Below are 12,777 nucleotides of genomic sequence, written 5' to 3' on the forward strand. Positions count from 1 at the left end.
AACCCTACCGACGTCCCAACATATAGTGGAGGAGGCAACCCTACCGTAGTCCCAACATATAGTGGAGGAGGCAACCCTACCGTAGTCCCAATATATAGTGGAGGAGGGAACCCTACCGACGTCCCAACATATAGTGGAGGAGGGAACCCTACCGACATCCCAATATATAGTGGAGGCAACCCTACCGACGTCCCAACATATAGTGGAGGAGGCAACCCTACCGACGTCCCAACATATAGTGGAGGAGGGAACCCTACCGACATCCCAATATATAGTGGAGGAGGCAACTCTACCGACGTCCCAATATATAGTGGAGGAGGAAACCCTACCGACGTCCCAATATATAGTGGAGGAGACAACTGTACCGACGTCCCAATATATAGTGGAGGAGGCAACCCTACCGACGTCCCAATATATAGTGGAGGAGGCAACCCTACCGACGTCCCAATATATAGTGGAGGAGGCAACTCTACCGACGTCCCAATATATAGTGGAGGAGGAAACCCTACCGACGTCCCAATATATAGTGGAGGAGACAACTGTACCGACGTCCCAATATATAGTGGAGGAGGCAACCCTACCGACGTCCCAATATATAGTGGAGGATGGCCATGTGTGTGTATACAGTCCCTGGATCTATTTATAGTAAAAAAAAAAAAAAGCCACAAAAAGAAGTTTTATAAATTGTGAAAAAAATTATTTTTGTCCAAATACATAAAATATAAGTGTAAAAATAAATCATGTCTGACTTGTGGTGTTCGCTCCATTAAAGACTTCAGCAAAAAAATCTTTAAAAAGCCAGAAGAGGGGACTACAATGGAGCCTGTATGGGAGCTCCCCATAGCCGCTCCATTCTCGGCGTTAGTAACTTTGGGAGGTCCTCCATTCCAGTCACCTCAGCACTCAGCCGGCGGCTACAGTGTGATCCTCTAAAAATCAACGTCTCCGCTCTACACGCCGCCGAATATCGAGGCTTTGCCCCTTGTGCCGAAGTCATCACATTACACCAACAGGACGTGACGTGTATTAGGTGAGACGGGTGGAGAAACATGGCGGCCCCCGGAAAGAAAAAGTTAATACACCAGGATGAGCTGAGGCGGTTAATGAAGGCAAAGCAAAGGGAGACTGCAGCCAAGAAAAAGATCGAGTCCCCTCTGGCTAAATATCCTTCTTATCACTGTGGATTGAACGGAAAAGTCACGTGGATGAGCGGACAGCACCATGTAGCCTCTCCTGCAGAGGCATTGTAAGGTCCGTGTGTGTGTGTGTGTGTGTGTGTGTGTGTGTGTGTGTGTGTGTATATATATATATATATATATATATATATATACATATATACATACACACACACACACAGTCCCTCTACATGTGTGCTGTACATGAGAGCTGGATGATGGCCGTGTGTGTATACAGTCCCTCTACATGTGTGCTGTACATGAGAGCTGGATGATGGCCACGTGTGTATACAGTCCCTCTACATGTGTGCTGTATGTGAGAGCTGGATGATGGCCGTGTGTGTATACAGTCCCTCTACATGTGTGCTGTACATGAGAGCTGGATGATGGCCACGTGTGTATACAGTCCCTCTACATGTGTGCTGTACATGAGAGCTGGATGATGGCCGTGTGTGTATACAGTCCCTCTACATGGTGCTGTAAATGAGAGCTGGATGATGTCCGTGTGTGTGTGTATACAGTCCCTCTACATGTGTGCTGTACATGAGAGCTGGGTGATGGCCGTGTGTGTATACAGTCCCTCTACATGTGTGCTGTACATGAGAGCTGGATGATGGCCACGTGTGTGTATACAGTCCCTCTACATGTGTGCTGTACATGAGAGCTGGGTGATGGCCGTGTGTGTATACAGTCCCTCTACATGTGTGCTGTATATGAGAGCTGGATGATGGCCGTGTGTGTGTATACAGTCCCTCTACATGTGTGCTGTACATGAGAGCTGGATGATGGCCGTGTGTGTGTATACAGTCCCTCTACATGGTGCTGTAAATGAGAGCTGGATGATGTCCGTATGTGTGTATACAGGCCCTCTACATGTGTGCTGTACATGATAACTGGATGTTGACCACATATCTTTTGGATTATTTGCTTCTTGCCTTTAGGCTTCGTGCCCACCATCATGAGCTTCTGCGGATTTGATTCTGCTTATTTATGCAGCATCAAGCCTGCAGCGTCCAGATGTTACAGCATAGTGGATGGAATTTCAAGAAATCCCATACCGATGTGTTCCACAACCAGCACCTACCTGCAGAAGGGTTTTTTTCTTCAGTATGTACAGTGCCTTGCGAAAGTATTCGGCTCCCTTGAACTTTTCAACCTTTTCCCACATATCATGCTTCAAACATAAAAAAACCAAATGTAATTTTTTGGTGAAGAATCAACAAATGGAACACAATTGTGAAGTTGAACGAAATTTATTGGTTATTATAAATTTTTGTGGAAATTCAAAAACTGAAAAGTGGGGCGTGCAATATTATTCGGCCCCTTTAACCCCTTCCCAACCTGTGACGCCACGTAGGCGTCATGAAAGTCGGTGCCAATCCGACCTGTGACGCCTATGTGGCATCATGGAGGGACGCGTCCCTGCAGATCGGGTGAAAGGGTTAACTCCAATTTCACCCGATCTGCAGGGACAGGGGGAGTGGTACTTCAGCCCAGGGTGGCTTCACCCCTTTGTGGCTACGATCGCTCTGATTGGCTGTTGAAAGTGAAACAGCCAATGAGAGCGATTTGTAATATTTCACCTATGAAAATGGTGAAATATTACAATCCAGCCATTTCCGATGCTGCAATATCATCGGCCATGGCTGGAAACCCTGATCTGCCCCCCACCGCCACCGATCGCCTCCCCAGTCCTCCATCCTGTGCTCCGCTGCCCTCGGTCCGCCTGTCCGCTCCCCCGTCCTCCTTTCCGATCCCACCCCCCCCCGTGCTCCAACACCCCCCCGTGCTCCTATTTCTCCCCCCCTTATACTTACCAAGCCTCCCGGTGTCCGTCCGTCTGCTCCATGGGCGCCGCCATCTTTCAAAATATTGGGCGCATGCGCAGTGCGCCCGCCGGCAGATTTGTTCTAGGTACGTTTTGATCACTGTGATAAAACCTATCACAGTGATCAAAATAAAAAAAAATAGTAAATGAACCCCTCCCTTTATTACCCCCATAGGTAGGGACAATAATAAAAATAAAGAAAATATATTTACTTTTATGTTTACATTAGGGTTAGGGTTAGGGCTAGGGTTAGAGTTAGAATTAGAATTAGGGTTAGGGTTAGAATTAGGCTATGTGCACACGGTGCGGATTTGGCTGCGGATTCGTAGCAGGTTTCCATCACGTTTACAGTACCATGTAAACCTATGGAAAACCAAATGCGCTGTGCCCATGGTGCGGAAAATACCGCGCGGAAACGCTGCATTGTATTTTCCGCAGCATGTCAATTCTTTGTGTGGATTCCGCAGTGTTTTACACCTGTTCCTCAACAGGAATCCGCAGGTGAAATCCGCACAAAAAAACGCTGGAAATCCGCGGTAAATCCGCAGGTGAAACGCAGTGCATTTTACCTGCGGATTTTTCAAAAATGGTGCGGAAAAATCTCACACGAATCCGCAACGTGGGCATATGTAGCCTTAGGGTTGGAATTATGGCTAGGGTTGGAAATAGGGTTAAGATTAGGCTTGTGGTTAGGGTAAGGGGTGTGTTGGGGTTAGGGGTGTGTCAGGGTTAGGGTTGTGGTTAGGGGTGTGTTGGGGTTAGGGTTGTGATTAGGGTTATGGCTAGAGTTGGGATTAGGGTTGGGTGTGTTGGGGTTAGTGTTGGAGTTAGAATTGAGGGGTTTCCACTGTTTAGGCAATTAACCCCTTTCTGACCTCGGACGGGATAGTACGTCCGAGGTCAGAAGACCCGCTTTGGTGCGGGCTCCGGCGATGAGCCCGCATCAAAGCCGGGACATGTCAGCTGTTTTGAACAGCTGACGTGCCCGTAATAGGTGCGGGCAGAATCGCGATCTGCCCGCGCCTATTAACTAGTTTAACCGTGGTTTTGAGCACCTTGAGGGGTGCAGTTTTTATAATGGTGTCACTTTTGGGTATTTTCAGCCATATAGACCCTTCAAACTGACTTCAAATGTGAGGTGCTCCCTAAAATAAATGGTTTTGTAAATGTCGTTGTAAAAATGAGAAATCGCTTGTCAAATTTTAAACCTTATAACTTCCTAGCAAAAAAAAAAAATTTGTTTCCAAAATTGTGCTGATGTAAAGTAGACATGTGGGTAATGTTATTTATTAACTATTTTGTGTCACATAACTCTCTCGTTTAACAGAATAAAAATTCAAAATTTGAAAATTTTGAAATTTTCAAATTTTTTGCTAAATTTCCATTTTTTTCACAAATAAATGCAAAAATTATCGACCTAAATTTACCACTAAAATGAAGCCCAATATGTCACGAAAAAACAATCTCAGAACCGCTTGGATCCGTTGAAGCGTTCCTGAGTTATTACCTCATAAAGTGACACTGTTCAGAATTTGAAAAAAGGCCAGGTCATTAAAGTCAAAATAGGCTGGGTCATGAAGGGGTTAACTTAATACTTTGTTGCACCACCTTTTGCTGCAAATACAGCTGCAAGTCGCTTGGGGTATGTCACTGTCAGTTTTGTACATCGAGAGACTGTAATTCTTGCCCATTTTTCCTGGGCAAACAGCTTGAGCTCAGTGAGGTTTGATGGAGATCGTTTGTGAACAGCAGTTTTCAGTTCTTTCCACAGATTCTCGATTGGATTGAGGTCTGGACTTTGATTTGGCCATTCTAATACCTGGATATGTTTATTTGTGAACCATTCCATTGTAGATTTTGCTTTATGTTTGGGATCATTGTCTTGTTGGAAGACAAATCTCCGTCCCAGTCTCAGGTCTTTTGCAGACTCCAACAGGTTTTCTTCAATAATAGTCCTGTATTTGTCTCCATCTTCCCATCAATTTTAACCATCTTCCCTGTCCCTACTGGAGAAAAGCAGGCCCAAACCATGATGCTGCCACCACCATGTTTGACAGTGGGGATGATGTGTTTAGGGTGATGAGCTGTGTTGTCTTTATGTTAAACATATTGTTTGGCATTGTTGCCAAAAAGTTTGATTTTGGTTTCATCTGACCAGAGCACCTTCTTCCACATGTTTGGTGTGTCTCCCAGGTGGCTTGTTGCAAACTTTAAACAACACTTTTTATGGTTATCTTTGAGAAATGGCTTTCTTTTTGCCACTCTTCCATAAAGGCCAGATTTGTGCAGTGTACGACTGATTGTTGTCCTATGGACAGACTGTCCCACCTCAGCTGTAGATCTCTGCAGTTCATCCAGAGTGATCATGGGCCTCTTGGCTGCATCTCTGATCAGTCTTCTCCTTGTTTGAGATGAAAGTTTAGAGGGACGGCCGGGTCTTTGTAGATTTGCAGTGGTATGATACTCCTTCCATTTCAATATGATCGCTTGCACAGTGCTCCTTGGGATGTTTAACCCCTTAGTGACAGAGCCAATTTGGTACTTAATGACTGAGCCAATTTTTACAATTCTGACCACTGTCACTTTATGAGGCTATAACTCTGGAACGCTTTAACAGATCCCGCTGATTCTGAGACTGTTTTTTCGTGATATATTGTACTTCATGTTAATGGTAACATTTCTTCTTTATTACTTGCGATTATTTATGAGAAAAACGGAAATATGGCAAACATTTTTAAAATTTTGCAATTTTCAAACTTTTTATTTTTATGCCCTTAAATCAGGGAGATATGTCACACAAAATAGTTAATAAATAACATTTCCCACATGTCTACTTTACATCAGCACAATTTTGGAACCAAATTTTTTTTGTTACGAAGTTATAAGGGTTAAAAGTTGACCAGCGATTTCTAATTTTTCCAACAAAATTTACAAAACCATTTTTTTTATGGACCATCTCACATTTAAAGTCACTTTGAGGGGTGCACATGACAGAAAATACCCAAACTTGACACCATTCTAAAAACTACACCCCTCAAGGTGCTCAAAACCACATTCAAGAAGTTTATTAACCCTTTACGTGCTTCACAGGAACTAAAACAATGTGGAAGGAAAAAATGAACATTTAACTTTTTTTTGCAAACATTTTATTTCAGAACCAATTTTTTTTATTTTTACAAGTGTAAAAAGAGAAAATGAACCACAAAAGTTGTTGTGCAATTTCTCCTGAATACGCCGATACCCCATATGTGGGGGTAAACCACTGTTTGGGAGCAGGGCTTAGAAGAGAAGGGGCACCATTTGACTTTTTCAATGCAGATTTGGCTGGAATTGAGATCGGATGCCATGTCGCTTTTGGAGAGACCCTGATGTGCCTAAACAGTGGAAACCCCCCACAAGTGACCCCATTTTGGAAACTAGATCCCTTAAAGACCTTATCTAGATGTGTGGTGAGCACTTTGAACTCCCAAGTGCTTCACAGAAGTTTATAACGTAGAGCCGTGAAAATAAAAAATCCTTTTTTTTTTTTCTCAAAAATGATTTTTAGCCTGCAATTTTTAATTTTCTCAAGGGTAAAAGGAGACATTGGACCCCAAAATTTGTTGACAAGTTTGTCCTGAGTATGCTGATACCCCATATGTGGGGGGGACCACTGTTTGGGCACACATCGGGGCTCGGAAGGGAAGGAGCGCCGTTTGCAATGCAGACTTTGATGGGATGGTCTGCAGGCGTCATGTTGCATTTGCAGAGCTCCTGATGTACCTAAACAGTAGAAACCCCCCACAAGTGACCCCATTTTGGAAACTAGATCCCCCCCAAGGAACCTAGGAACTAGACCCCCCACAGAGCTTATCTAGATGAGTGTTGAGCACTATGAACCCCCAACTGCTTCACAGAAGTGTATAATGTATAGCCATGAAAATTAAAAAAAAAATCATATTTTTTTCCACAAAAACGATCTTTTCACCCCCAAATTTTTACTTTCACAAGGGTAACAGGAGAAATTGGACCTCGAAATTTATTGTGCAATTTATCCTGAGTACGCTGATACCCCATATGTGGGGGGAGTGGGACCACTGTTTGGGCGCCTGGCAGAGCTCGGAAGGGAAGGAGCACTGTTTTGGAATGCAGACTTTGATGGAATAGTCTGCGGGCGTTATGTTGCATTTGCAGAGCCTCTGATGTACCTAAACAGTAGAATTGACCCCATTTTGGAAACTAGACCCCCCAAGGAACCTATCTAGATATGTGATGAGAACTTTGAATGCCCAAGTGCTTCACAGGAGTTTATAATATAGAGTCGTGAAAATAAATAATATTTTTTTTTTTCCACAAAAAAGATTTTTTAGTCCCCCAAGTTTTTATTTTCCCAAGGGTAACAGGAGAAATTGAACCCCAAAAGTTGTTGTCCAATTTGTCCTGAGTACGCTGATGCCCCATATGTGGGGCTAAACCACTGTTTGGGCGCACGGCAGAGCTCAGAAGGGAGGGAGCACCATTTGACTTTTTGAGTGCAAAATTGGCTGTTGCGTTTGGAGACCCCCTGATGTACCTAAACAGTGGAAACCCCCCAATTCTAACTCCAACCCTAACCCCAACACACCCCTAATCCAAACCCGATCCATAATTCTAATCACAACCCTAACCATAACCCTAATCACAACCCTAATTCCAAAACACCCCTAACCCTAATCCCAACCATAACCCTAATCAAAACCCAACACACCCCTAACCTCAAACCTAACCCTAATATCAATACACCCCTAACCCTAATCTCAACCCTAACCTTAACCCTAATCCCGCGTAACCCTAATGCCAACCCTAACCCTATTCCAAACCCTAATCCAAACCCTAATCCCAACCCTAGCCCTAACCTTAATCCGAACCCTAGCCCTATCTTTAGCCCCAACCCTAACCCTAACTTTAGCCCCAACCCTAGCCCTAACCCTAACTTTAGCACAACTCCTCTAGTTGCCCGCCGGCAGATCATGGCGGGCGCACTGCGCATGCGCCCGCCATTTTCTTACCGGAGGAAGAAGCCGGCGGCCAGTGGGGGACGCAGGAGGACCCAGGGACTCCGGTAATTATAACAGGGTCCCCGATCCCCCTGTTTCTCTGCCTTCTGATGTGCGATCACATCAGAGGACAGAGAATCACACATCGCTTTTTTTTTTGCTGCCGCCTGTAAACAGTTAATTACCGGCGATGGCAAAACGGAGGTCTGTAAAAAACTGACCCCTATCATGTTCTTTGGGGTCTCGGCTGCTCCCGGCAGCCGAGACCCCAAAGATCTTCCGGGTGCCAGCAGGCGCATTGCGCATGCGCCCGCCATTTTTTTTGCCGGAACAAGATGGCGGCGCCCATTGGGAGCCACGAGGAGCACCGGGGGAGACGGGTGAGTATCCGGGAGGGCGATCGGGGACCCCATTTCTCTATCCTCTGATGTGCGATCACATAGGAGGACAGAGAAATTAAATGGCAAATCACGTTTTATTTGCGACCGCCGGTAAACGGTTAATTACCCGGGGTCGGTGAAAATCCCCCAAATCATGTTCTCTGCGGTCTCGGCTACCCTCGGCAACCGAGACCCCAGAGAAAATCTGACTGTAGGGGGCACTATTCACTTTTTCCACAGCTCCGTTGATTAACGGTGCTGTGGTTTAAGTACCCTTAACTGCCGCCGTTAAAAGGCGTATCGGCGGTCGTTAAGGGGTTAAAGTTTTGGAAATCATTTTGTATCCAAATCCGGCTTTAAACTTCTCCACAACAGTATCACGGACCTGCCTGTTGTGTTCCTTGGTCTTCATGATGCTCTCTGTGCTTCTAACAGAACCCTGAGACTATCACAGAGCAGGTGCATTTATACGGAGACTTGATTACACAGGAGGATTATATTTATCATCATTAGACATTTAGGACAACAATTGATCATTCAGAGATCCACATTGAACTTCTGGAGTGCGTTTGCTGCACTGAAAGTAAAGGGGCCGAATAATATTGCACACCCCACTTTTCAGTTTTTGAATTTCCACAAAAATAAAACAAAAACAAAAAACCAATAAATTTCGTTCAACTTTACAATTGTGCTTCACTTGTTGTTGATTCTTCACCAAAAATTTACATTTGGTATCTCTATGTTTGAAGCATGATATGTGAGAAAAGGCTGAAAAGTTCCAGGGGGCGAATACTTTCGCAAGGCACGCACTGTATTTATTATGCAAACTAGGGGGCAGGTCAGTGAGGGATCAGTGACCTGTCAGCAGTCTGCATTATGAATATCTAATCAGAGCATCACATGAAGACCCCCAACAGGCCGCCCCGGAGCAGGAGCATATCATTAACTCGGAACTGAAAATAAACATTAAACAACAACCACAAGACGGATTTCATCACCCAGGTATCATTGTAATCAGTACAACGGCGCCGACGTGACACTGTCTGTAGGTTACTATGCACAATCCTGCTGACAGGTTCCCTTTAATTAGTTTTTGAACTGAGGACATGACAACTTGAAAACGCTTTGCTATCTTCTCTTTATAACCTTCTCCTGCTTTGTGGGCCTCCACCATCATTCTCAGAGTTCTAGGCAGCTGTTTAGAAGAACCCATGGCTGCTGTTTTTTGGCACTAGGTTAGAGAAGGTTGGGTTTTTTGTAAAGCTGGGTAATAGTGAACTAATTAAGGTCTAAATCCTTGGTCAAAGTTATATGAGCACATACATCTCCAAGGTTGCCCAAAGTTTTGCAGTGGCCCATTTTCATTTTTGGAATTTTTAAAATGTAAAAGTTGAAAATATGTTTTTCTTTTTGCCATGGGTCATCTTTAACTTTAGTCCTTTTAGAGATCGGTTTATCTTCAACTTGCTTAACTGTTCACAATAACAGTACTGTTTTTTTCGGACTATAAGGGTATGTGTCCACTTTCAGGAAACGCTGCGTTATTGACGCAGCGCTGAGCCGCAGCGTCAAAAACGCAGCGTCCAGATGTTACAGCATAGTGGAGGGGATTTCATGAAATCCCTTCTCCACTGTGCATTAAAAAACGCATGCGTTTTTCCCACAAAAACGCACATTCGGTGCGTTTTTTCAGAACGCAGCATGTTGCTACAATGAGCAAAACACGCAGGAACACCGCAGGTGACCTGCCAGTGACCTCAGGTGCATTTTTGGTCAGGATTTTACCTGCATAAAATCCTGACCAAAGCCTGAAGCAATCCTGAACATGGACACATACCCTAAGACGCACTTTTTTCCTCCAAAAATGTGGAGGAAAACGGGGTGCGTCTTATAGCCCGGGCTGTAGCTGTGGATAGGGAGGTGGGGGAGCGGCGGTGGAGGGTCACAGGAGGCAGAAGCCGGCGGCTGCCGCTAACTCCTGTGCCCGCTGCTAAAGAGAAATTAATATTCACTGCACTCTACGCACATAGGCGTGGAGAGAAGTGACTATTTATTGATCTTTAATAGCGGGCACAGTGTTAGCTGCAGCTGCCCAGCGAATAGGTGTGCCCGCTATTAAAGATAATGAATATTCACTGCTTTCACTGTTATACCTGTGTGTAATGGAGGTTTCTCTTACCAGCAAGTAGCAAATGGACAGCGCTTTGCTGCCGCTAGAATGACATTAATTAATTTTTTTTTAATATAATATGTGGACTTTCAGTCACCCAAAAAGACAATACTGACAGGCTTTAATTTGTTCTTGTACTTTCTGTGAAAAAAAACAACAACCCAAAACCCTCTATATGCATGTGTGAAGAAAAACTACCTTGTAAATGAGCCCTTGCTGTGCACTAATTAGTGAGTGTCCATAGTGTAGCAGCTTATGCTTTCAGTGTTGTTCTGTTATAAGCCTTAATCATACATTGTATACATACAACAGCCTTGGCCAGTTATCCTGTGTGGTCTGCAACATACCCATAAAGAGTGAATTGTTGTGGCAAGCACACATCCTAGGAAAGCAGCATAAAGAGGTAAGACTGTCCACCACATACCCTGCTTTGTGTTCAACAGTAGCTAAGTTAATAGAATTTTTTTCTTTAATCTCCATGACATTGCATTGCACATGACAGGAAGACATCTTTCAAACTTACACCCGGCTTCAGAGACGCAGTAACGCTATCGGAATCAGCGGCGTGCTTGCGCCAGATTTGCATGACTGGCAATGACGCCGATTGTGCATATCATGTTATCACGCCGACAGGGGCATGGAAAGAGGGCTGACTAGTCTGGGGAGACTAGTCAAAGCCCTCATTAGCATAGCCAACGGGGCAATTTAAATGCTTTTTTCAAACCTAATTTTTTCAGAAAAATGTTATACAGGGCTGGTTAGGCAGAGAATTTACTCATAAATTAGTGAATGATACTTGGTCGGATGGCATGGGAGACCTGACAGGTTCCCTATAAGAGAGCAACATAACACAGGGCAAGAAAGCCTGATTCTAGGGATGTGTCACTTAATGGGCTGCTTTGTGTTTTCACAGAATCCCTGTTTTGTCTGATGGAGATGACGCAGAACCAAATCTTCTATTCTGTGTATAACCTGCCCACAACCCGCATAGGCTGCTTGCTGTGTTCACAGTGCAGTGTGAGTAAGCTGCTACTCAGTGGTGGGGTTGGGTTACACAGATTAGCCTGACTGCTCTGCATGTGATCTGTAGTCAGATAGTGTTACTCTCCTGCATATAAAAACACTGCTTGCACTGAAACTACAGCATACAGCCTAGTAAGTGACACATCACTGCAATCAGTCTCCTGCTGTCACTGGTGTGTCAGGTGTGACAGACAATCATCCTGGATCTGCCTGTAGAAGGTCATTGTGATTAGCTCTCCACCTTCTGCTGCTAAATAACACACTCTTGCTGAAGGTTTAAAACCTATAGTCTCTCATCAAGGTGCTGGTGTTAACTCATTCTCCCTCTGTCTGGTTGTAAGTACTAGCAGTCAGCTAGTGTCTGTCACGGGGCAGTAATGGGAAAACAGGAGATGAGGAACCTGGGCTCCTGAACTGCCCCTCAGGCTAGGGGGAGTCCTGACTTTCCTTAACTTGGGGGTACACTTGAAGGTAGGGAGGCCTAAGTTACCGACCTGTCCCTATCTCTTGTTAAGCCCTGAGCTAAACCCCCAACTCCCACATAAATAACCTTTCCCACATGTCTACTTAACATCAGCACAATTTTGGAAACTTTTTTTAGTTATGAAGTTATAAGGGTTAAAGCTGTCCAGCGATTTCTCATTTTTTCAACAAAATTTACAAAACCATTTTTTTTTTGGGACCACCTCACATTTGAAGTGAGTTTCGGGGGTCAATATAACAGAAAATACCCAAAAGTGACACCATTCTAAAAACTGCACCCCTTAAGGTCCTCAAAACCACATTCAAGAAGTGTATTAACCCTTCAGGTGCTTCATGAGAACTAAAGCAATGTGGAAGGAAAAAATGAACATTTTACAAAAAATTTACTTTCGCAATTATTTTCGCAAGGGTATCAGGAGAAAATGGACCACAATATTTGTTGTGCAATTTCTCCTGAGTACGCTGATACCCTGTAAGTGGGGGAAACCCACTGTTTGGGCATACGGCAGGGCTCAGAAGGGTGGGAGCACCGTTTGACTTCTTGAAAGCAAAATTGGCTGGAATCAATAGTGGCGCCATGTTGGACATTGCCCCCCCCCCCCCGAGCTTAATCCCAACCATAACCACAACCCTAACTTTAGCCCCCACCCTAACGCTAATGGAAAAATAGAATCAATATATAGGTTTTATTTTATTATTTTTC

The 12,777-nt window shown here is 44.4% G+C and overlaps 1 protein-coding gene across 1 annotated transcript in view; it reads left to right on the top strand.

Moving 5' to 3' along the window:
- Positions 1–821: 821 nt before the first annotated feature.
- Positions 822–12,777, top strand: part of ZNF830 (zinc finger protein 830) — a 255,034-nt gene continuing 243,078 nt past the window's right edge. The window contains exons 1-2 of the mRNA XM_077269538.1: positions 822–1,162; positions 10,872–10,971. Coding sequence (XP_077125653.1) covers positions 1,050–1,162; positions 10,872–10,971 — 213 coding nt within the window. The 5' untranslated portion in view covers positions 822–1,049. The remainder of the gene's footprint in view (positions 1,163–10,871; positions 10,972–12,777) is intronic.

The sequence above is a fragment of the Ranitomeya variabilis genome, chromosome 6 (genome assembly GCF_051348905.1).
Source record: "Ranitomeya variabilis isolate aRanVar5 chromosome 6, aRanVar5.hap1, whole genome shotgun sequence".
Taxonomy (NCBI): Eukaryota; Metazoa; Chordata; class Amphibia; order Anura; family Dendrobatidae; genus Ranitomeya; species Ranitomeya variabilis.